This window comes from Sycon ciliatum, chromosome 2, assembly GCF_964019385.1.
Source record: "Sycon ciliatum chromosome 2, ocSycCili1.1, whole genome shotgun sequence".
NCBI lineage: Eukaryota > Metazoa > Porifera > Calcarea > Leucosolenida > Sycettidae > Sycon > Sycon ciliatum.
The window spans coordinates 6365033-6391620 of record NC_088644.1 but is presented as its reverse complement, the minus strand read 5'-3'; the positions used below and the strand labels follow the sequence as shown (position 1 = coordinate 6391620).

The following is a 26588-nucleotide window of genomic DNA, read 5'->3' as shown; positions in this document are numbered from 1 at the left end:
GAGCGCTATAATTTGGCGAAGCCCCTGTAGCCAGGAAATGCCGGTGACGTCTGAACTTCTGAAGCACCTGGATATCTTAGTTCGTACAACACAGCAATGTCCAAGTTAGGTACCACCCTCTGTGTGTGAGTCTCTACGAACCTGAACGGGCACAGACAACTCCACCATCACGTGTTACTGTTAGTTTTAATCAACCTCGTACATGTAGCTCGGACATGTAGCTGTTGAAGCTGGCGTCTCATCTATCAATGTCGTGTGAGATTACCCACTGACGTGAACAGCACCAATTAGATCTAGAGACTTGATTGTACTAACACTATTCTGTTATCCTTGCTTCAGACTTCAGTTCAGTGTAATCACGACTACTCCAGTGTCAGTGTACCTGCATTTTAGCCTTTGCCTTCTGACTTCTGCGGAATCCTAGCTTGACAAGCATTCTGTTTGTTCTGCCCCTCTTCTGTCATGCACGCTGCGTGAATGACGTCTGCTCCGCTGCAGTGGCACGCTTCGCTCGGCCCCGTCATGCCTGGTACAGTGCAACTAGTGGCAGACTGCGTGTTCCTGAATCCGGCATGCACACGTCTTTATGGTCGTCCTGCCACCGGCAATGGTATTCCCGTGATTTCACGCGCTCCTGCCATCCGCTCCCGCGCTTCTGCTGGATACCACGCTGCGCTGTCCGCAGATGTGCTGCAGCAAGATTGAAGATCACAGCCTGCACCAATGGCAATGTCGTGTACGCTGAAGTACATGCAGTTGCTAAGCTGTAAGTGTAATTGAACGGAAGCGAGACGTCTCGAACCCTAGGGTGCCCCTCCCGCTGGACGCATAACTTCGTTTGGAGAAAACAGCTCGCGACACGAAAATCACATACTCAATGGGCCCGGGCTCAGATTCTGCCCAAGATAAAAGCAGATGTACATCGAGAAAACTTTGCCAGAACGCAATAAGTGAGTGGCATCGCGGAGTCCTATGTTATGCATGGCAGATGTCGTGGTATCATTGAGGTCTGGGACTACAGCAGTCAGTTTTGAATAAGAACAGTGCAGAAACTACTCGTCACGCCAGTTCGGAGCAGCAGAACCATCAGTTCCCTGGAAGAGATCTACTACGGCCATCAAGCACACCAACGTCTGATCCTGAGGTAAGCTGTGATACTGCTTCTATTATGTTTGTGATGATGGTTCAGGTGGGTCAGGGATGGGAAATCTTCCACTAGAGCAGCAGTATTGCCTGTGATTAAATAGGTACGACAAATAAACAAATCTAATTCAAGTGCCTGCTTTTAACTTGTCTTGGGAAAAGATGATACTTGCTAGTCGTGGCCATAATTATCTCCTTAATGCATACTGATGTCGGGCATGATTCTATTCACTTAATTCCTATCGTGGATAGTAGACCATTTAACCACAGGCACTACAATGGATGCATGTTTTCCGCCATGCTTGCATGCCATAATAACAGTTAGTAGTCGAGGCACCTATGCAGCATTAACACACAACACACCTAACCGTTGTACACAGACACGGGTGAGGACAGCCGGTGAACCGGGAATCAGCATGCATGTATGCACCTCGGTCAACGTGCTGTGGCTGACAATTTCATACACAGCAAGATAGAAGGAATTTGTTGTTGTTTTTCTCTTCCATTCTATATGTAGGCATGTGCACTTTCATAAAAAAAAAAAAAAAAAAAAGATAGCTGGGAATACCTGGGAACCGAGAGCTTTGGAGAGCAATACAGAGATTAGGCTTAGGAGAAGAGAGGCGTGTTCGTGTTGATCAGCTTGCACGCACATGAATACCGAATACAAAGTTCCAGATGGTACTTTGAAGTCGAGTACTACAACATGTTACATGTTACATGGGTATTACTGCACTGAGCAATGCTTTTTGAAGAGCAAAACTAAGTAAACTTACTTATTCGGTGGTTCAGCAGGCAAAGGCATGTGCGATCAGATAATCCTTTTACGTTCACGATGATATCGGCAATAATGCTATGATACTTGATAGAGAGGGACTTCATGCCGAGATGAAGTTTAGCACCTGGTCGGGGAAGTCGACATTCAGAGCAGGATGACGTCATTCACTGTTCCAGGATCCGGTGTCGGAATCCGGAAAGCGCCCAGGGATATGTGAACAACGCATCATGCTCCGAGCGTTCGATTACAGTGTTGTTGTACTTTGGAGGGCGGTTGAATTAAGTCTATCAGAGCAGCACTTGAACAGTCTGCTGCGGCTGCCGTCGCTATATCAGCATACATGTACATGTATATGTACAGTGTAGGTATGCCTCCCTGTGCAGTTTTGCTGGCGCCGTTTGTACCTTGATGATTTGTGGCAATCTTGTGAAAAAAAGTCTAGGTCACCCTTGGCCCTATGAAGTATGATGTTCTTGAGCTGGCTAAGATCACGAGATATACATAATTATGTACATATTCGCTGCCTTGTCATTGAGCATTTGTGCTCGTTTGGATTTGCGAATTCAAATAAAGTATACATACATACATACATACATACATGTATATTATACATGTACATAATTATGTATGGCTCAGAGATACGCAAGTAGAATAAGTTAAAACCGCAGTGGGAACGCACAGAACCGGAGACACTGACACTTGCCAGGGAATAGCATTCCAACGCGTGACGATAGCAACGCTGCCCTCGATCTTTTTTCAACTTTCATCCACGTCAGCAGGTCATTTCCCCATCAAATAATCATGTCATCATGTCATGTGGTTGAAATAATTACTTATGTATCCTCAATGTGGGTGTGCGGCTTCAGGGCCTTGGCCTTGGCTGTTGTACACTGTACTAGTACATGTAGCTACACGGAGATATCGCTCCGAACCACAAGGCATTTCCTTTTGATGCACAATGTAGATGATATGTAGCTAGAGAAAAGGTCTCTTCATGCGATGCATGTACCATGTATACCGGTATACAACTGTTACTACTAACGGTAGACTGGGAATTGGAATTGCTATTATTATAATAATTATACATGTGTGTACAATGTACCCTTACCATGTACGAGCTCGTGCATGGTCCGGCGTGCATGGCTGGTACCTGCGGCTTGGCGTACTATCTCCAATGCACTGTATCTGTTAACCATGACCGTGTATAGCCCTGTGTACTCGTATACATGTACTGTCGCTGTGATTCGTGAAAGGTCCTCTCTTGACAGTTCGCAGTTGAGCTCGTTAGTTGGAGAGAGGCTAGAGCCATTGGAGAGTCTGAAGAAAAATGTCTTCTTTTAAAACACACGCACGCACGCGCACACGGGCACACCTATACACACAACGAGAACAAGGTAGCAACATTGGGATCAAGATGGAACGAAAGGCTGTCTCACCTTTACTGGAATATGTTATACGTACATGCATAGCCCCATTACATTAGAGGATGGTCTACTTGTGCAAAGTCATGCTTCTGCCAGCAATCACTGTATCCCATCAGCCCACTTAGAAGCTCACTGAAGTCCTCCATATCTTCTCAGTATGATGAGGGATCGCTTACGTACATGAATGCTTGGAGGAATACTGAGTTCATAATTATTGGAGGAGAGGTATCTAGGATTTGGTACGGCAATTCCGTTTCTGAGTGTGAATCTGCCTCGTGGTCACATGGTCCCGAGCCCATCGCTGGAGTCCCCCCGAAAATTGATCAGACAATCTACGCCTGAGTCTTTCTGTCAGATGTGGGGTCTCAACAGTTCATTCCAGTGCACTACTAGTGCCAAACATTTGCCACGGGCGACCGGTGCTGGAAGAGCCGTAGATACATGTATAATGTAGGACCACACCTGGCTCTCAGTAGCCATCTTGTGCTACAAAACACACGAGCCTGACCAGGACAGGTTGTATGCATGTTACAGGATAAAGAATGTGAATGGAGATGCATTGCCTTGCATAACATTGTCTGCTAATCACCAGTACATTGTATTTGGCCCAAAGTCAAACACACCTTGATAGGACTACGACTTAGTACAAAGGAAGGTTGAGAGCTGTGAAGAGGATAGTAAACATCTTATTATTATTTGCTTTGAATGACGATGGCACGAATGTGACATGTCAAGCACTTCAGTTTCAGTTCAGTTTCAGTTTTGTTTATTTACGGATTCTCCAGAGGTATATGGATACCTATCATGGGAGTCTCACCAAATCAATAGAATAATGAAAATAAAGTTATGTATGGAGTGAATAGAACTAAAAAATCAGAGAATTTAAGTCAAAGGTGAGGACTTCAACGCATGGCTGCACAGATGATTCCGCCATGGATCCCCACTCTCCATGCAGGCATCGCCAACACGCCATGATCTAAAGCATTAACTTATTACACTGATGACAGTGTAACGGAATGAAAGTATCGTAACATACAGCTTAGAATAATCCCTCCTCTCAGCTTCTCACATAGCAACGCTGGTTAGGCTGGTTTGCGTTACTTCCGTAAAAGGAAAGCCAGCAAACGACCATTACGTGATTCCGCTTGCAGTAGGGTACGGTAGACCCACGTGCGACTCTACAAAGAATGTGGAGCTTGAATTTTGTTGTTGTTATTTCAACCTTCGAGTTCTCATTCGTCCGTCGTCAACGCAAGTGTAATGATTATGTACATCTACTTCAACGTGCATCATCGCCATTATCGTCATCTAGAATTTGTTGATGCTATCTTTATTTGATAAGTCACAGTACAAGGTAGTGGTAGATTTTTCTTGTGACCAGACGAGACCATACAACGCTTGCAGGCACCAGCATAAACAGTTCACCAGCCACACTCCACGACAGCTATCCAGAAATAAAGATTTTACGTAAAAGTAACAGCTAATACTAGTAGCTGCTCCTGACAAGTCTTGTTTCGTTCCATATTATGATGAGGGGAACTCTCAGGAGAAACCCCCCCCCCCCCTTGTGATGGACTTAGCAATTGTGATAGTTGTGTCGGTAGGGTTCATAACACCTCCTTTCTACACTATTCCGTTCGTGTTAGTATTATGTGTGTGTGTGTCCACCTACCATGAAACCTCCTTGTTAGCCTACAATAGAAAATTAATGGTGTTGACTTCAATCAACAGAAGGCTAATAGCAGTAATGTTTCAAGTACATGGCAGATGTCATAGGCACGTGCTGAGAATTTATCTTTGTAGCCCTGACGCGATCAGCTTATTCAAATTTTGTTTCAAGATGGTGCGTGACAACCCTTTGCCCTCAAAGAAAGTGCACACATTAGCCATTGTTGGAACACAACCACTGTAGACTGCGATGTTTGTTGTGCAGTCAGGTGCCTACCCCGCTCCTGGAAAGTCGAATGTCAGTCTGTTTCATTACGTTGTCAGATGTCACTGTAAAATCGTGAGGCACGAAGGGCTCATCGAGTCGATCACCTTCGATCCTCTTTTCGCGTTGTGGGATGTGCTGGTGGGATCCCGGGAATGGATGGGTCGTGTGACATGCAATGATTATCGTCCAATCAACTGCCTGCTGATAACGGCAAACGCAAGTGTGCGTGTCGCGTCACTGAGCCGCATTGTCATCGCTGTTACCACTCCTCGCAGCTCCGAGGCTGTGGGTGGTCTTGTCAACTCCTTTCGGTTTTCCTTCTCTTATGGTCCGTTTGAAGAGACTAGACTTTAGCAAACAAGATTCGAATGCACTGGTGTTCTAAACTGTCTGCGTACTCGTATGACGTTGTTATCATGGGATACGCAGTACATGTAAACCATCATGTACATGGTGGTTTGAAGGCTAACAAGAAGCTTGTCAGCGACATTTCGTATTCTGTTACAGATCACTGTATGGCATTGGTGGGGAACATTAATAATTAAGTTAATCGAATTACATGATTGTAACAATGATCTGTGTATCCATGACAGACTACATCGCGATTGTGCAAGGTTTAATGCTCGACCATGATTTCCATGTAAAGTTAAAGCGAATGTCGCGTGCGATCAACAGCAAAGGTGCAGTGATACAGATAATGTAGCGAACCTAGAGATTAGTGTAATGGCAAGAGGGGCTTACATGTATACTCTTGCTAATGGGCGTAGTCTGAGTCTAAGATGTAAGTACGTCTACATGTACATGCAAATGGATGCAATTTTTTAAATGTTGGGTAGTACATTATGACAATAATTATTGATCTGAAGTAAGAGACTCGTACCCAAGCTCGAGTGCAGTTACTAGTAAATGTCGGTTTGGAGGCCACTTTAACACCTGACCCATCAAAATTATTCAGTTTGAAAGGCTGAGCTGCATTATCACATTTTCACATCACGGGTTAACAGTCATAATACATGTACCGGTACATATTCATGTGTTTTGAAGTGTATTATAATTTATACGTGTACATGTACAAGTATCACAGAAGTCAAACAATTCTTACAACTCCGAGCTGAATGATCCAGGAAATGGCAATGTTCTGTGTTAGAAGCTCTGCCCAGGGCACTGGTCATTGTTTGATCAGTGAAAGTAACAAAAGTTGCCTCGCACCGTCTACATAATAATATGCTGGTCAGAGGCTAGTACAATGTACATGTACAAGTAGGTCAAGCGTCCATGTTTCACATGCAAACTTAGTTGGCGTCATTCTTCTCAAGATAGGCGACGCGGAATGCAGCCTAATAGTACTCCCATAAATACTCTATCGAGAGCTACACCAAGGTTCCCGGACAAGCGTCACGAGTGCACGAAGGTTATAATTTTACAAATACGTTGTACATATGCATGTACTTAGCCCGTGGAAGCATGATCTATTCAGGTTTTCAACTACTTGGGACGAACTCAATTTTAATGTAGATGTTGTCACGTGTCTAAAGTTTCAGTTGCGAGTAGCTGGAAGTGAGTCTCTAGCTTGGTGGTCTCAAGAAGTATTTCGAGGTATGATACGATTACCGTAAGTAAGTGGATAGCGTCCTTACGGAGTGTCTCGACCATTGCAGTGAACATTGGGAGTACTAAGTACTAGTACTAGTAGGCAAGAGCCTCCTGCAACCTTTGTTGACTTGTGTTTATTACTAGTACTCAGTACTAGTAGTGAATGCAAGTACTGTCTACCCTATCCGGTGACGTCGCTAGCAGAGATTAGGCAGGCTGATGACGTACAAATGTACATGTATGGTTAAAATTCAATTCTACACCGAACGGTGTTGAGTTTCAATGTCAACGCGAACGTGCGAAGCAAGTTACTTTACTTACAAAGGAAGTTGTCCCATAGCCCTGAAGTGCATTTTTCACAGGCGCCATGATTTGGCACTGCTAGTACCACTGGAAACTTCTGCGCGTTTATGGTCTCAACGCAGGCCTAGCGTATTGTAGATCTACATGTACATGTACATTTCCAGCTGCACATCCACCTGAGCCCATTTTTTAATTTACTTGGTAGATCTACCTTGTCATCCGCGTCGTCACTGACACTGGGCCTACCATGGCCGACAAATGCAGCGAGGGCAATAGGGGCAGCTCGAGAGAGTCACGAAGTCCTTTGTAGAAAACATTTCGCACGTCCGCGTTACCACCGGCTATACAATTGTGTTCAGAAACACAACCAGCTCAGAGAAGTTTTTCTACAATCATGTTGTGCCAGGCTACCACACACCTACATGTAACATGAACATTGTACTTATTATTGTAAGAGCAGAGCGATACAGATATCCAGTCAGTACTCAGTACTACGGGTGGTGGTGGTAGGCTATTTCGCTACAACTTTAAAGGCTACCTGTTTCCATGGTTTCACGCACTGGGCAATCATCAGACCGGATACCGTCTGACCGCATGTTGTCCCATGATCGCCGGCGCACCGTGGCAGTACCTGAAACTAACTTCAGTACGTGTACGTGTACGTAACAGCGAAACAGCCCATGCAGATATCAGGGTGTGTGTAGCGTCTTTTCACAGCATTTTAATGTTGATATTTAAGGACAACGAGGCCAAAATCCCGGAGGAGTGTGTTGCAGATTTGCCCGACCAACTCAGTCTACTACTGGTCTCTTTGATGGGTGGCCTGGAATGACCGTCTGTGAACATTAATAAAATTATTATTAGAAGCGCATTCCTCCATTAAACTACATACGCTTTGATAACTACAATTATCGCAGAGTGTGATGACGTGCATGTGCATTGTCTGCTTTCATTAATGCCAGGTAACCATGGTAAACCGGACTGCTTAGTCGGATTATGCTTGTTACTGTGCACGCCCTTCACTAGACCAGGGCGATAGTGCTCCCGGCCATGATCCTAAACTAAGATACACTGTTGTACTTCTGAAGTAGGTAGTCTCACAGAACATAATTTCCAGAACACAGCGGCACTATCGACAATGGCGAGGCTAAGTGATGTCAAGAATATTAGTCACTGACCGGTGGCCCATATTGAAAGGATACTTGGCCAGTAGCTTCATTTCTTGACTATTAGCATTACTGGCTTGGGGCTCTTAGCGCAAGAATTCCAGATCGCTACCTTGATACATCGCTGTTTTCCGCGGAGCAGACGATTGTGTGAGTGACTGTAGTGTTGGTGGATGAGTTCTACCATGCAGTGCTTACTAAGTTACATGACTGTATTTGCCAAGGTTTTCCTTGAGGCTTTGGACCTGAGGCCGACAGATTGATCTACCGTACCACAGCATTCGCTGTGCTTCACATGCACATGTGCTTCGAAGTAGTGCGAACTACAATTGTACTTGATCTACCAAGTGTATACCAAGTGTAGATCAACCCGGAGTATTGTATACTACCAGGTTGAGTAGTCTGGACGTGCGCATGTGCTTCTGGATTGTGCAATTCAATCACGTGCATAATTATAATGTCCTCACACCCACTGCCATGCCAGTGTTCGCGAAAGCTGAAGCAATAAGGCATAGATCGCGGAGTCAGCCGTATCACTATCGGTATCTGCTCATCTTGCTAGCTCCGTATGGTGGCAACATGAGATACTGATCGGAGATATCGGGTAATGATATACTTATGTGCAATTATGTAACTCCTGAGGCGCATGACGTGTTCTAATCAACTACAGAAAAGCCTATTCGTAGACACAGATCGTTTAGTGTCAGGTTCTGGACTGCTTCGTCCCCTGAAGGCAAATCGCGGGGAATCAGCACTGTGGATGCAATGCATACAACTAACTTTACAAGCCTGATCATAGTGAAATCAGATCACCCAGTGCCTTGGAGGTGTGCCGAACATCCCGGTGAAACTGGGGAGCCCGTCGCAGTTTGATTGGCGCTCGCACCTGTCATGCGCTCGCACGGAGACGGAATGTCCAGCGCCGAGTTTGTTGTTGTTGTTGTATACTTCATTTACATGTAGTGAGAGTCAAGCCAGGTATACGCCTAATAACAATGGACCCAGTTTGAACAGCTTGAACACATCAGGCGTGTGAGTCAGCGGTTGGTTGAGTGAGGTGCAGCCTTTTGTTTTGGAATTGGAATCGATCTAAACTGATGCTAGGCAGCTGATTAGGAGTACAGGAGTACAATACGTGGGAGGCATTTGCATGATTGCGAAGATGTATGACAAGGAGACTGTTGTGAATCGATTGCTGGAGTACCAAGGTCAGATACCTTCTTGTCCGATGATAGCCAATCAGCCCGGCTGTGGTTGTTATCCTTTTGCAGGGTTATCCAGTACCTTGGGTAAGCGCGTGAAGAAGTTTTTGAAACGAAGAAAATGGAGGCTGCATACTAGTACTGTGCCATTATTATCTGTTGGAAAAGAGACTGTTGGACAGGAGTCTGTGTCTGTTAAATATGGCGAAGGAGTCTGCCTGCGGCTCTCCACTGGAAGAGAATTCGATACCCTACGAGGTTGTCTAACCGAATAAGGTACATGGTATTCGCATGTCATCAGATTGTCCCTGCCGTAGTGTGCTAGTAGATCATGGTTCTTACAGTTGTATCTTCCTTTCTGCTCTGTTTTACCTTTCTCTTCTCGTTCTTCCCTCTTGAATAATCTGATAATTGTACTTTGTACTGTTGAAGCAGCAAACTGAAATCATTTAAAAAACAAACCAACCATATACAGTGTGTGAGTGGGAGGAGGAGAAACACAGCATAGTGTTACAACGCACCATGATCAGTAACACAATACCCATAACTGCATGTACATGTGCATGGCTGTATCCACATGTTCACAGTCACTGCATGCATACCAGTATGATCGAATCACGTGGTCTGCTGAAGTTGAAAGATGCTTCTTCGCGGAGCAGGAAATACGCTCAACGAGCAGGACAAGTACACGAATGGACACAGTTCGACCCCTCAAGATAGAGGAGGGTCAGCGGATTGCGGAACCAGCGGAGTAGGAGGACATGGTCAGGGTGGCTGAACTCCATAAAGCCATTGCGCATACGTTACAGCGTACAGCATAGATCGACTATAATCAGGCACTGAGTGTATGTAGGCAATGCCCACTGCAACGTCGAAAGAGAGCCGGGTTTGTCGTCACATGATTTCACATCAGGAAGTCAAGAACTATACAGTATAACGTTACCACTGTGCATTGGCAATTGCGCTTAGCTCATTTTGACAGGCCTGGTTCTATTTTCAAACAGGTCAGGCTCTTGGCTGCATTGTGTTTGAAAGTGGAAAGTCGACAGATGAAAGGTATCCTCAAGATCCAATTTGTAGTGCTCGCATTAGCACATATCCGTCTCGTGAGTGAAGACATAGGGCCGGTCGAAATGTAGTGCAATATCACCCAAAGAACGGAATGAATTGCAAGCATGCCTGAGTACAATAGAGCTGTGATCCGCGCAATTATCTCTGAACCCGCTCAGAGCCTCGAGCAATTTCGCCTGTCGTCCGAGCGCAGCGTCACGTCAAAAATCGAAACATTATGAAGTTCACGGGAAATCCTCAGGTTGTGCAATCGTTGTGTAGGATGCCGTCGCTGTATGCTAATGTTGATTTAAGGAATGCCAGGATAGAGGAGAATCACCATGTCAAGATTGAGTGCTGCTGCCGGGCCGACAAGCAAAAATACTGTACGTCACACGTCATTGTCTTTGTATCGCTTCAGGACAATTAATGTTAGTTCAGAGTAGAATCACGTATGGATACTTTCAAAGGGACAATGTGGCATCTCCAGAGTACATGTACCCGAGTCCGGCGAGCGCTCACTGCCCAGTACAGGTCATCCAAGCCCCAATATGAAAGGTGTAGCAACACGACTTGTACAATTTAGCACATTGTTTGGGGCGCCACCGTGCCACGCTCCACCACCGACACCAGCCGGACCAATGACCACGTGTGTAGCTACAGGGCAGCTGTCAAGCTAACTTCATGCATGAGAAGTTGTGAGTGGCTGACCAGTGCCAGTGGCGGGATGTTGAGGCTCACGAAGGTCGTCACGCACGCAGAGATTGTGACTTGATTCCAGCATATAATATTGCTCCCTCCAGAAGCAACGCTATCCACTGTGAATTTGTAGGAAAGGAAGCGGGCACATTTGTCCAATGGTATGATATCTGAATTCAATAAGACTTGGGGGAGATATTGGAGCTTTCTGTTCTTCCCTGAACTGGGTTGTCACCCTGTGTTCGTGAGGGTCGCAGTCTCTGTGGCGCACCTGGACAGTATTTCTGGCTCCCTCATCGAATCTTCCAACAACCCGACAACGCAACCTGGCTGGAAGGAAGTGGACTAGGAGTCATTAACAAGATTGGAACATTTGATGCTCCGCTAGGTGCGGGCTACAGACAATGTTGTAAGTGAATTACCGAGAATTCGGAGGCTTAAAGTGTTGCACGGAGATACATGTATTTCTAGGGGGACTATTGTCGTATCGCAATGAAGCTAAATGTTGCCTATACTATTTACTCTATACTGTACGTATTCAGAGAGTCACTGAATATGCGGGTTCAGACTTCAATGTAAGGTCGCCGAAATCGGTCTCGCTGGTCAGTTCATGTCCGGACCAGCCTTTCCAGCACCATTGTGTGTTTTACCGCTGATAATCGTTATTTCATTTGTACCCCTCTCATCATACATCAAGTAATAGTATTAGTAGGAAGAGGTAATGATAGTACGGAGGGACCAAATAGAAAATACGTCCGCCGGCACTAAAACTTGCAGTCACTAGAATCTTGTCACCGTAACAACTGTAGTGCTGTATTCTGAGAGTTCTTCAAATAGCATAAGGCGTAATGCCGCATTCTTGCGTGAATCGTATATGGGCTAAACAGATTAGATTATAATTATTATAAAAAGGCAAGTTCGCAAAAAGTTGTCAAACACCATTGGTACTTTACTTCTGGAAACCAACAAAGCAATATCATGTTTTGGTAGTTCGACTTAGCACAACTTGGCCTTGACCATCATCGCACAAGACAGTAGCTGACCTTGATACTCCGTGATGGATTCAGGATTTTTTACAACTTCTTTCAAGCCCGCTCTGATAAGGATTCCTGGGCGAAGTCCCTGATAACAATGGTAACGTCAATACGGCTCTCTCTCCGATATCTATCTCTGTTCCTCGGTGTCTCTCTCTCTCCCTCCCCGTCTTCCTCTGTCTATGTCTCTTTGTCTCTCTCTCTCCATCTGTCTCTCTCTCTGTCTGGCTGGCTGTCTCTCTGCCTCTCTCTGCCTCCCCTCTCTCCGCCTCTCTTTCTCGCTCTCTCTCTCTCTCTCTCTCTCTCTCTCTCTCTCTCTCTCTCTCTCTCTCTCTCTCTCTCTCTCTCTCTCTCTCTCTCTCTCTCTCTCTCTCTCTCTCTCTCTCTCTCTCTCTCTCTCTCTCTCTCTCTCTCTCTCTCTCTCTCTCTCTCTCTCTCTCTCTCTCTCTCTCTCTCTCTCTCTCTCTCTCTCTCTCTCTCTCTCTCTCTCTCTCTCTCTCTCTCTCTCTCTCTCTCTCTCTCTCTCTCTCTCTCTCTCTCTCTCTCTCTCTCTCTCTCTCTCTCTCTCTCTCTCTCTCTCTCTCTCTCTCTCTCTCTCTCTCTCTCTCTCTCTCTCTCTCTCTCTCTCTCTCTCTCTCTCTGTCTCTCTCTCTCTCTCTCTCTCTCTCTCTCTCTCTCTCTCTCTCTCTCTCTCTCTCTCTCTCTCTCTCTCTCTCTCTCTCTCTCTCTCTCTCTCTCTCTCTCTCTCTCTCTCTCTCTCTCTCTCTCTCTCTCGCACTCTGTGTACTACATGTAGTATCTATTTTCACTCTGTCTCCGTCTGCCCGATCTGATTTCTGGGCTTCATCGTCATCATTGTCTCTCTGTGGCTCATTTGCTTTCCTCCTTGTAATCCTACAAGCACGATTACGGGTAATCCAATTGTGTTGTTTACCAATTTCAGACAGCGAAGATCAGAAACTTATTGCTGATTGCACACCATTTCCGTTAACCAAATTAGGCTTGGTAAGCTTGGTGTGAATCTCCTTAGATACCATTTATCTGGAGAGAGTTCTTAGCAAGACGTCGGCTGCTTTTTAATTTAATTACACGCTGCAACAATACTCGCGTTGGTATGCTGTAGCAGCACGTTCGTACTTCGAAGTACGTGTACATGCTCACACTCTGCATGTTCGTACTTCGAAGTATAGTCCTGGCCAAGAAAATCCGAGCCACGCGTGCCAAAAGTAGCGCCAAGACTATGCGACCCCTGCGGCTCTCGGGTTGGTTTGTGGACGGTGTATATAATGTAATTGGAAATGCTTTGACTTGTGGATCGGATTTCTTTTGGCCACGACTGTACCTGCAAATGACTTGTGTATATGCTCACACTCACAGCAGAATGACCGTGGCAAAGGACCTGGTGGCGTTGGTTGCATCAGTAATCAGTCCAAGGTTCGATGGTCTCCACTGGATGAAGATTAGCCTGTGTGTGTGTGTGTGTGCGCGCGTGTGTGTGTATGCGTGTGTGTGTGTGTGTGTACATAGCCTCAGACGGTCCTGGTCTACTCACTGCTTTGATCCAGTGGGCGTGGACATGCGGCATCATTTCTGCAGCTGTGTTCTTGGATATCCCATAGCACCGAATCAACCACATGCTCGATGTATAATGATCTCCGCATTCATAGGAAGCAGAATAAAGGAGGCTAGGACACGTGCTCGATCGAGTAGGTGACATTATGACCTAGGCTAGGGGCAGTGGAATCCTAGGGAACTAACCACGACATGCCAATAATCATGTTCAGCCTTGTGTTGATTATGCTGTCGCTACACTGGGCAAGGTTCAATGGTGTCCTAAGGCTACATAGACTCCTTAAAAAGAGCTCGGGTGATGGCTGGTGTATTCGTTGACCTGGCAAAGCACATCTAGGGGCGACATTTCGACCTGTGGTCTCACTGCTGGGCCGTTCTTCGTTTCTCTCGCCATGAAGCCAAGACCTCAGGTTGGCGGAGATACTCCAGTTTCACACCACAGTCGCGATTGCAACCACCACTATCATGCAGTATTCTGTTCTCGAGGTTTGTGGTTTCTCGTAAAAATAATATAAAATACAACCATTAGCGTAACAAATTACAACTCCTCACAAGGTGCACAAACTCCACTGCAGCCACTACAGAACATGGAATACCCTACGTATACACTATGGCCAACACAAGTGGTTGCTTTCCTGCAAAAATGTCATGTTTCAATATAAGTTTCGGCCAGGAGCCATCATCAGGATTGTTTTTGCAGATGTTGCAATCCGAAGAAAGAATGGACACCAACGCCTTGAATGCGTCAACATCTGCGTGCTACGCATGCCACCCACCTGTGTTGTCACTGTGCAACTCATCTTCTGTGTGGCTAGTGAACAATGCTTCAGCGTGTAACTTACTTTCGATGAGATATTGGAGTACATGTATACTGCTCACCCCTTAAAAAGGAATTGGAGTATGTGAAGTATCGTATGTGGATAGTACCATTCTTCGTCGATATTGACCAGACCTCCCATTGTTCAGCTGTCTTGCATCTGGCTTTCAACCTCACCGCCTGTCTCTCCTAGGCGACCGGGAAGTACTGTCACTGTACTTTTACTTCAATACGACTGCCTAGGATGCTGATGACTTCCTGATTTGGGCCAAGATGTTATCTGATTCCCTCTAGAAAGCCACTCACTTACTCACTTACTCGCTATCTCTCTCTCTGTCTCTCTCTAGCTCTGTCTCTCTCTGTCTCTCTCTCTCATCTGTTCACTATGTGTGCTGATGTCCTCATTAGCACCATTGTTCTTTACCAGCTAGCATCACCAGCTGGATGCTGTATCCAGTATGCAGCATCTGTGCCTTGATCCTTGACGCAGACCAGTAGCTAGGATTGCGGACAAGCCAGTCGGCTGGTTTCTGGTTCACCCAGTACGATCGATCTCACCAAAGCCGGTAAATGTATTGGAAAAACACTATTACATGTATCGCCAAACCACTCGCCCGCTCTGTTGTCGCCTTGCAGTTGATGACTTCTCCGCCTCCTTAGGCACATTATAATTATGACCGCAATCAACTACCCGGATGGACGAATTGTTTTTGAACCATTTAGAGCGGGTCCGACTTTCGTATGGTTTCCATGTTGCCCAGAAGCCTCTAAGTGCTTGCTCTAGCTGTCGTCGAGGTCATAGGACACGTACTTATAGGAGTAAACTACAGACCTGAGTTGAGGATATAAGGTGATCCGTTGGTTGTGGCAGAGGTTTGTATGGCAAGTTCATTAGGGGGAGTGAGCCCGGACAGACCTCAACACCTCACCCCAGTCACACGCCCGTAGAACATTCTTGCAAGGCTACAGGCGACTTACGTTGTGTACGGCAAGACTTGAAGATCCTACCAAGGACACTACTGGAGGAAGGCGAATGCAAAATTGTTTGAAACACTTTCAAGATCTCACGAAAAAGATTACTGTTTGGAGTTATTCGACAGTCATCTTGGCAAACTCGCGTGAAAACCCCAGTTCTTTGCAAGGTTGCTGCCTTAGTAAAATTTCCTGGTCACATGGTGCACGTGACCAAATGTGTATGCATGGCTCGATGTTTTAACTTCACCAACCATGTGTTAAATTCACTCCGAAGGCTATGTCCTGTTCTTTTCACCGCACGACCAGTTTCGAGCGCAGTCTCGTAATCGCTAGACTAAATCTGCCATCTTGAGAAGTCAACAGCCTGATTATATCTTTCGCCAATTGAATTGGTTAGTTTCACCACTCGCATGTACATGTACATGTACCTCGAAGTATGTTTTTGAAGGTATTCGATTGTGAGGGTTACTCTTTATATAATAGATTTTAGACGCGATGATTTTAATAGTAACACTGTTCTAACCAGGAAGTAGTGAAATATCGGTATTTTACTACCCCCTGGTGCATAATGGATGGCACTTTACACCACGACGGCTGCTGCAGTGCTGGTTCCTCGCCACGAATGCTGGTTTTATCCGTGTTGTCACCGATGTGTACATGTATTTCCCATGCATCTCGCCACTCTTACCGTTCCTGTGTGACGTTCACAATGTTTCCTTCAGACACTAAGTTTTCCCTGGTGTGCTTTATCACCCTGGACCCCCCCCCCCCGCCTCCCCGTAGGCGCAAATCACACCAGCGTTTCAGAGCCGGCCACATTTTCCCTTCACATTTGCGCAAGACAGCTTCAGTTGATCTCTGAACGTTCCTGCAGTAGCTGTATCTTGCTTTGAGCGTTTGGCTTCAGGCCTTGCGTTGCTTTATAGCCGCTTCGAGGATGGACTAGCATTGCAGCTACGCGTATGTACTTTTGTCTACCGTTTTAGGCCTTTGACGCTCAGTGCATGTCTAGTTTGACGGCGTGAGGCGTGGCCCGGTTACGAGGTCGAGGAAAAATGCGAACGAATGGTCAGTTGTGAACAAACATTCCTGTTCATGTCGTGAACAGCTGGAAAAGCGGGTCACGAGGGACGTAGAAATGGAGTTTGAAGGTAAGACTGCATTGTGGTGTAGACCGCCTACTGAGAGTTGTGCACTCTTGCGTCTACTGAAGTACGCACGCAGCGAAATTCCCATGTCGCATCCGGTCACGAACATTGTTATGGCTACCAGTGATGGTACTTTGCAAACCTGGTGATCGAACAATCTTGTTTTGTCCCATATTGTGTCCAGCTTTCCAGATTCTACAAGCTACAGCCAACAGGAAACAAAACAATAGTACCATCCGCCCTCAAGTCCTGCAGGGCAGTTCTTCATAGTCGCGCCATTAGTCATGTACTATGTAGTTGTGTTACGTCCAGCCACCGTTGCCACAATTCCCATGGCACCATAGATTTTTTTCAAGTCTTTGGTTCCCCTCGGATGGCAAGGACGACATTCTGAATGGCTTCCCTGCACATTCCCAGACAATGGCATGATGATCTGTTCGTAGAGCATTCGGATACGGCAAGATTCTCATAGAGGAGAGGAGGAAAACAAGGCAAGGGATAGGGCAGCTGGGAGTGTATTTAAGATTTCACTGTGAAAACTACCATGCCCACTACCAACCACCTTGAAGTTGAAGGACAAACATTGTGCATGACTTTTGTAGAGTTTCGGTGACACACACGCCCGCACCGGGAAGACATTGGTAGGCATACCGGTAGTACTGCGTGCTGCGTGTACCCGAGAGTGCTACGAAATCAGGAACAATGGCGTCTTGAGAGGCACTTGGAAGTGACCAAACATTCCCCCGAACAGTCTGTGAGAGTTTTCCAATTCGATCTGCTGTCTAAGACACGGTGAAGTACTACTGAAGTACTGTTACTTGTGTGAGTCTTTCTACTCGTCTCCGGCACGTGACGAGGTGCTCTCCGAAGATCAGCTGCTACGTGTATACTGGTACTTTTTAAATTAATTTTAAAAGATGTTTAGCGTGTTCAAAGTGTTCAAAGTGTGGCCGACACCGGTTTAAACGGTCACCAACTCATCGCAGTCCCCAGAAATATCTCTTGCTACCTTGTCACGGGGCTGTACCAGGTGTTGAGGTGCCATGTCGGTGGTAGCATGGCTGGTAGATTGTTGGACGGTTCTGTCGCTAGCCAACTGCAACTGGCCCAAACACCAACATCTAAGTGGTGGGTGTCGACTGCATGCGTACATTCGGATCCGCACTGCAAGCATAGCTATCACATTTTATGGGATAACTGGGGTTGCAGCATGACCATCACGTGCTGGACCAGCCTAAGAGCCACAGAGAGATGAGGATTTGAAAATGATGCGTAGAAAACATTCCGGGAGATCACGTGTTGTGGATGGTGTTGGGAAAATCAGTAAGTGTTCAGCTTGAGAGGTGGTGTGGGGCGCTTCCCTAATCTGTGGACTGGTAGGGCTGTTACTCAACTGAGTATTAGTTGTGATCTGCCACTCCACAATATACTTTTTAGACTATACATGTAGTTCTATAATATAATCAGTCGTGATCTGCTGTGTGAAGCTACGGATGTATCAATTTTCATCATTGCGGTTTCTTGACAACACTGGTTGTGTGCAGGGAGTAGTACAATACGTATTGTACTACTCCCTGGTTGTGTGTACCAGTGGGAGAGTAGCGGTAGACGGCGTACTTCGGCGGCAGTGCAGTGTCGTGTCCTGTGAAATACTAGTTAGTAGTTGTGACTTGTCGGTCCCAGTCAACCATGGTCAACACAGAGAAGACAGATTGAGTGAGTGAATGGTTTGCGTTTAATTAATTAAGACCAGCATAATAATAACGTAGGATACCAAACTCGCTGCATTGAGTAGTCCGCAATCTCTGCACAAACATGTGGAATCTCAAGAGAGGGGAGAACCCACGCCATTGCACATACACGTAGAAGGTAACTGCCTCGTAAAGAGGTGGACGTGCTTCCGCTTTCTGGATGAATCCTACCGTAGACTTTAAAATGTGCGATTGTGTGCTCACGCCACCTACCAATGTCAAGTTCTAAGTGCTGGGTATATTTCCCGGCCATACACCATTGTACACTGTCGACTGCGCTGCCGTCATTATCATCATTCATGAATCGACACTAGTTGGACACATTGTCATTGAGTGGTGGTCTCGGTAAACATGTTCTGAACTCGTGAGAAACATACACTCTACCGGGTATACTGGCCAATAATCGTATCAATAGTTTTTTAAAGCCAAAGTCATTATGTGTCTTGCCTTGGGCTGACGCACCGCTCAAACATGTTTTCCACCGTGAACCTGCAGACTCGATCAGTGACTAACGCGCCGCGACGTGCCACTCCGGACTCGACCGATAATAGCCATTGATCTACTTATCACTATATGCCCCAGCCAGTGTTTTACGGTGTAGTACACCCGGTACACGTACATGACTTGTGTAGATCTACACTACTCACTAGCACTCGATGGAGTGGGCTGTGACGATGTAAATGCACGATCTACGGGTACGGGTGGTCGACGCCCATCGATACAGTCTTGGTTTTAGTTACGGGAAAATCGGCACAGCTGGTCGTGTGGAGGCTACTGCATTGACAGTACTGCGCGAGGGGAATCCTGGTTCCCCACATGCACAACCACCCCGAGCAAGGATTCTTTCCTCCATCAATCATGTCAATCATCGAAAGCGCGTTTCTGACCCATGAATGATCGTGTGTTCTCATCGTCCGATGAAAAATTTACAATGTATATCCTGTCGTGGGGTGACGAGCCTGGACGGGTTTCAGCAATGTCGTCTACAGCTGTGGTGGGGTATAAAATGAGGCCGGTTGGTTCTAAGATACTCACACTGGTGTTCACACTAAAGACAACGACACCATTCTGGTCATTCCTCTCTGACTAGTTCGTCGAAATTACTTGCATTTTCTTGTTCGTATGTTTTGTATCGACTTCCAGAATGGATAACATTTCGAAAGGGTCCATACCGGTGGCTGCAGCGGAGGCCCGAACGTCTCATTGGTACAAATGGACGTCCGTAACTTGTTTCGCGGTGCTTATGCTGCTCACGTTTGCTATCATGCACGACCATCACGAAAAGATAGAGATGTTACAGACTCTGTGCGAAGGCAAGGATTCGGAACTGCAACAGTTGCAAACAAAACTGGAGGACGAGACTAGTACGTGGATTGTCAGTCAACGAGACTTGATGCGACGGCTAACAGAGCTGGAGAGGCAGATGCTGGCACTCGGCCACGGCTCTCGAAGTCACCAGACTCCACAACATCATTCCGCCGTGGAAGTGGAGGATGATCGTGTAAAACGGGATGTGATTCCAGCTGAATCTGAGCTAGAAAATGAACAATATCATCGATCGGTAAGTGCTGCTACATCCCATTACCATTAATTTTTTTATTTTATATCTTGCAATCGTGTAGATCTACATGACTTGGGATTGAACATGACCCTGGCCTAGGCGGGCGCGCTAGACTATCCGTAAATACGGCGTGCCATTACCCTTGGACTTGCTCGAGGCTCATCTCTCCATACTGCCGCTGCAGGCACAGACTCAGTAAATATGGTTCAGGAATACTAGTACATAAATGAAAGTGCGATTGAAAAAGGGGCAGCTCCCCCCCCCCCCCCCCCCCATGTCCTCCCTAGCCCAACGGCATGCTGTGTACCTATCAACAGACTGAGTCACTCAAACGGGGAATCCCGAAATTTGTCTCCAAGTGTGTTGACTAGGGCACGGGATACTTGCTACAGAGCTAGGTGTAGATGTACAATGTAGATGCACTCGACTCGAAGCTAGCTCAGCCAAGTGGCTGCTTCCAACATTGGAGCTTACCTTTCCTGCCGAGCCGGATGGATACTTGTTCCATAAAATTAAAGCGGGTATCCTGGTATGATGGGATGGGTATGCAAAGCAGGATAGATGTACTGGTGTACAACCATGCAGTATCACTGCATTAGGCAGCGCTGTATAGCCAGTACGCCAGTAGTATTGTAAGGTGACTGCGAGTACTGGCAGCTACAGTGCTCATTTGCGGATCAGGGGAACATCCATGAACTTGTCCACTCTTTGTGACCAAGGGTCAGTGAATCACATGGCCCGGGCGCAACAGTCAAGAATGGGGAACCTACTTGTGAGGTTGGCAAAGTTGTTGGCTGGGACTGTGTGAGTGCCATGATTGTGTCTAAGTGCCACAGCCACTGAGCCCCAATCACCAGCCTCAGCCCCAAGCTCAGCTCAGGTTGACGGCCTGAGCCCCAAGCTCAGCCTGTCAGCCTGTCAGATATTTCCCTAGAATCATTGCCCAGGGCAAAGTTGGCCCAGCAAGTGTCCTGATCTCTAGATCTACAAGTAACTGCTGCAGTTGGGTGACTAGCTCTGCTTTGCACTTTGCAAGAGCATGGACTGTTATGGCAATGATGAGTCAGCAGGGATGATCAGTAAAAGTCAGTAAATTCAGTAAACCAGTAAATTGTAACGGCATCATCAGCTGTTTTCAAGTTTTTTTTTGGGGGGGGGGGGGGGTGCTGATGATGTGAGACCGGCTTCACGAGCCTCCTTTGATAATGACACATTATCCGCATGCCTGCTTGCATGGCTGCAATGCTAGAAATGCCCACGAAATGAATGAATGGACAAATACACACATGTTCTTACACAGAACGATTCCGAAGAGCAGTGGTTCTATCTTTCATGTCCCCCAGTGTAGTGTGCATGATTCCAGCAGCTGTTGTTAATTTATCAAATTGTTTCAAGTATTCTGTTTTCAAGCATGATACGGATACATGTACCTATTGCCAAGCAAAGACTTTAACTATGCTTGCTATCTCTCTCTGTCTGTCCTGTTGTGCTTATGTTCTGATACGCTATGTACTCTATGCAGGCCCGTCAGCGAAGGCGTAAGTTCCATAGTACTGGAATTTCTCAAGTTTTTTCGGTGAACTTCTATTTTTGGTACTTTCGGTACATCTCTTTTGTACCTAAAATTTTGATTACCGCCCGAACACTGACACACATTATCCAATAGGGAACTTCTCTGTACCTAAAATTTGTGTTAACCTAGCCTGTTCTTTTGCCCTGATACCTAAAATTTGAGCACCAGACATTTATGAAATTAGAGTATGCTCTAGATGCCAACTGATCTATATTCTAACCACATCAGAAACCAACAGGTATTGATTGGGCAATTTACGTTGTTTTCGGCAATACTGCCTGAGACACGTAGTAGTTTGTGAGCCCTAAAATTTCACCCAACGTGAAATATCCTGCAAAAGCCCTAATTGGCGCTTATTTCAGACAGACGGTAATGAAAGACCGGCCCCAATTCCAGAAGATATGGTGCCCTGGTCCAAACTTGATGTGTACTACATGTATTAGTATCGGTATGCATCAATGAAGGATACAGGGGACATCAACGTCCTGTATGGTACATTGCAATCATGTTCACTGATTAGAAATACTTGCCTGTACCTTTCACAACAGACTTTTCCATGTAGGAGTTTCATTGTGATTCGTTTAAAAGGCAGCTGTGCATCTTCTGTCCAGTCAAAATTTGCACAGAAAACCGTAAAGGGGTTACAAAGTATGAATGAACTCCAAGGAGCCCTCTCATACAATACACATTAATTATCCTACCTGTACTCACTTGTGTTCGTGTTCTTCGTTGCTTCAGAGAGCAATGAGATCAAGGGCGATAAGGGTGACAAAGGTGACAAAGGTGAACTCGGACGTCGTGGAAAGAAAGGTAATTCAATTCACCAATTGCCACTGAGGAGACAAATATTTTAATACGGCTATGAATATAATAATATGCGTGGTCAATACATACATGTGCATGTACACTGTTGTGAATTCCAGCAGAAATATACATGTACAGGTCGTCCCCCGTTAATACGAGTCCGGTTAGTACATAAACCCCGTTAGTACATAAGAAATCTCAAGTCCCGGACGAAACGTGGTCACTTCTATACAAATTTTGTCGGTTAGTACATAATTCGTTAGTACATAAACCCCGTTAGTACATAACATTTCTCCGTACCTGCATGCCACCTACCTCAATAGTACATAATTTGTTGTTCTTTTGGCCTTCCAGTGGAGGCACATCGTGTTCTAGTTTCTACTTGTGGACGCAATTAGCTCAGAAATCAGAGCGCACATCACAAACCGACAAAGCTCTGTTGTTTTTTCGAGTGACTGTACAGGCGCCGCTGGGGCCCAGCGGCGGCTGGGCATGTATCATGTAAACTGTAGAATCTTCGCTGACTGTGACCGTTATAACATAATTTTTATGTTATATCGAGGGTATCAAGAATATCTCGCTCCCTAGTCATGGCAGCAAGAAACACTCAGAAAAGTTGAAAAAAGTGAAAAATTCTGGTATACAAGCAAGTTATGTACACTGTCGTTTAGTACATAAACCCCGTTAATACATAACATTTGTCAAGTCCCAGAGATTATGTATTAACGAGGGACGACCTGTACATGTATATACACACTTCAGTCATCTTTGTCTACCTCTCAGTGATTTATTATATTTGATGACTATCACAAGAGAACGTAATTGGAATCCACAACAGTCCCACCGATGAAATGTGCATACACTTATATGTGTACGAAATGACTGGGCAGTGTATAAATTGAACATTTTCCTCCGAGACAAGAAATAATGCAGTTTATAGTTATCATCCATAGTCAGTTTTCGAAAGAATAATGCTGTGTTGGAGCTGACTGTAATGTGCCAATGACTGATAGTGAGTTCCTTTCCAGAGCTCAGGACGCTTATAAAAAAACTTAAAAGTTAACCTGTCAGACACCATCAGCATTTTTTTCTTCCCTCTTCGCTACCTTGTTATTGGGAAGAAATTCCCGTTTGGATTTGAGAAGTAAAACAAGTCAAAAAATAGAGAAAAAGCATTCCGCACTCAATCACCCCTTCTTTTAGGCTGTGGTGCGCAAGCCCCTATTAACGCTGAGACTGTATGTCTGTGTTGTGGGCTTGCCTCACCAGCACAGGCTTGCTTTGCAGCCCCTACTCTCCCTGCTGTTTTGTTATTGTATATTCTGTTGTCTTCTCCCCTTCTGACGAGTAGGTTGTGCACTTAGTAAAAATATCCTCTATTTCCTGAACAGCACATACAGCTGCTTGCTCTGCACTCTTCCTAGGTTTATTTACACTCTCCAAGGTTACTGTACTTCTAGTAGACTACAGTTAACTCACTTGGGACAGTTTGCTGGGGAAAGTTAACACGCTAGAAGATAGATTGGAAGCTCATATACATGTACTTGTTACATCTATCCTGCTCTGGTAAGGTTACATAATAGTCGATAACTTTTGTACTAAATTGTGTTTTGCTCAGGTACAGCTGGCCCCAAAGGCAACACTGGATGGAAGGGACCGCAAGGTGCGTTACTAACAGATCTTCCTGAGTAATGGTTGTCTTCAAGTGTATCATTATTTCCCTACAAGGCTACAACTTGTATGCACATTGTCAGATATCCCATGTAGTGATGTATTATCACAGCTGAGCTGGACCGGAATGACTGGCAGTATCCTTACAGAGCACTTTGCACATGTACACTGATTCCTGTAGAATCTCTGTGTTCTGCTTCTAAAAACGTTTTCCATTCAACTTTTTCCATTCAACAGGCGACCAAGGATTGTCCGGCATAAAGGGAGATAAGGGTATGACTGGATGGGCCATGCCAGGTGAAAAGGGGTGCAAGGGACCACCTGGACCTCCCGGCCCATCAGCACCATGTGAGTGTGAACAAACCTGTGACTATTTACAATGCGATGTATCCTGTTTCCCATTGTGCGTGTGCGCACACGTGTATGTGTGTGTGTGTGTGCTGCTGTGTTTGTACGGGCGTGTGTAGCTGCAGCTATCATTGCTAGTATAGAGCTTACTTTATATTGAGTTGCATTGTATGGAGTGGCGACGCCAGCACTGTTATGTGCTAATGATGTACTGCAATGTGTGTGTGTGTGTTCTGCAGTTGCCGATTACTGGGGCGTGTCGACTAATGTTGACGCAGGCGTGGTAACGCTGAACAGCACTAAAAGTGAGTGTTCTAAAACCTCATAGAATATGAGTAACAGCATTTTGTCTGCCGTAATGTCGCGTAATAAAGCCAGGCTTATTCCTGTTGAAACCGATGTCAGGGCTAGGCTTCTATTCACACCAGGATGTTCTTTGTATGTCAACACTAAAACCAGGCTTATGTGGCGACAGTGAAACTTGAAAATCAGGCTTGTATTCAAAACAGGCTTCTATGTGAGATAGGCTTTAATACAAGACACTTCTATTATTGTAGCTGTGGTATGGAATGGTTGAAGTGTCCGAATGACACACCAACTGCACCCAATATCACACTCAACATCCTCTAAGGAAATGAAGCCCTTTGTTTCATCTCCTTTTCCTTAAAAAATTTGCATTCACCCACACTGCCTTAAAAAATTTTGTTCGGGAAAAGACCTGGCCGAAACGGTCAGCAGTTGCTGTGTACTAAGAGCACTCAGCAAACAGTGTGCTTAGCACACATGTGAAGCTATGGTGCTGGTGGGTTCTGTGAGGGTTTATGGCCAAGATAACTGCTGCTTGCATGTGTGCTTATTCTCAAAGGATAGGTCTGATCGTGTAGATTAAACCGGCTCCAGCGAAGAACTGACTCCTTGCCAATTTCATTTGTCCCCTCGGTATGTGCGCAGGTCAGTTTGATAGATTCACGAGCAACTACAGCAGGTTTGCTGGTGATCCAGACGGCATTGGTGTGGCTGCATTACACATCAAAGCTCCAGGTTTCTATCAAGTACAGGTCAAGGCCACCATGGTTTACAGGCACAAGGATTGTGACTCCGGCACGCTACAGTTCGTCATGTCGTCGGAAACCCTCGTGAACATCTCCATCCAGGAGGTCCGCGGCAGCGCATGCGACCATCAAGCGTCGCAGTGTTGCGACTCTCCAGGCAGCACTCTGGTAGTTAGTAGTGATCCTATTCGACTGCCGGCGCCACGCACGTCCCAATGTCAAGAACTTCGACATCAAGTGCGCTTAGATAGCTTTCACGAGCTGGGCAAGGACTCTGAGCTGATCATGTGCTCCCATACGGTTGGTGACACCGGGAGCAACTTTGTTTCCTTGTTAACGCGCAGGAGAGGCATGCAGGTTCTTTCATTCCAGTGCCTTCAAACCCACTACGTGAGAAACTAATTCCCTGGGAATCTGAGAGTCTAAGCGACATAATTTCTTAGGAATCCCAATTTCACATGGCAGTGGCTAAGTGACAAATTATGTGTAGAAGGCAAGGATTGGGAACTGCAACAGTTGTAAAAATACCAATATCAAAGCTAATTTTTCAAGACCATGATCGAATAGATAATTTTCCTCTTGCCTGCAAGCAAATGTTTTCTTGCGAAGAAATTTTCCTGTGCTAATAATTTGAGAACACTAAATTACTGAAATTCTACTTACTGAAAGCCTGCTATATTTATATATCTTCTTTTTCTTTTGAATATAGAATTCTAATTGATCTCTGAGCAAGTTTGACCTCTTACTTGAGCAATGTATATAATTCTCTATTCATTTCCGGTCACATGTATTCCATTCATGCTAGTAGGTAGGCACTCCTTTTGGCTGTGCATTATGACTGTTCATTATATTTTCACAGCTATGAGATATGAAGTATATAGTTTAGATGCCTTCTCAATATGAGCAGACTTCACTGTATAGCAATCCTTTACCTCTATATCCTCACAGCAATCTTCTTTCTAATGGTATCCGCGCTACACCAATCAAC

At 45.6% G+C, this 26588-nt stretch overlaps 1 protein-coding gene across 2 annotated transcripts; it reads left to right on the top strand.

Annotated features, from left to right (window-relative positions):
* The first annotated feature begins 641 nt into the window (after window positions 1-641).
* On the top strand, window positions 642-26587 carry LOC135808423 (uncharacterized). Of its 2 annotated transcripts, XM_065321609.1 has the most exons (8): window positions 642-1144; window positions 19735-20152; window positions 21675-21690; window positions 22464-22535; window positions 24148-24192; window positions 24438-24548; window positions 24788-24853; window positions 25500-26587. In XM_065321609.1, the coding sequence occupies exons 2-8, from the start codon at window positions 19736-19738 to the stop codon at window positions 26000-26002; spliced, it is 1230 nt and encodes a 409-aa protein (XP_065177681.1). In that variant the 5' UTR covers window positions 642-1144; window position 19735; the 3' UTR covers window positions 26003-26587. The 2 variants fall into 2 exon arrangements, with proteins under 2 accessions (XP_065177681.1, XP_065177683.1); XM_065321611.1 differs by lacking the exon at window positions 642-1144 and having other exon boundaries at window positions 19545-20152.
* The last annotated feature ends 1 nt before the right edge of the window (window position 26588 follows it).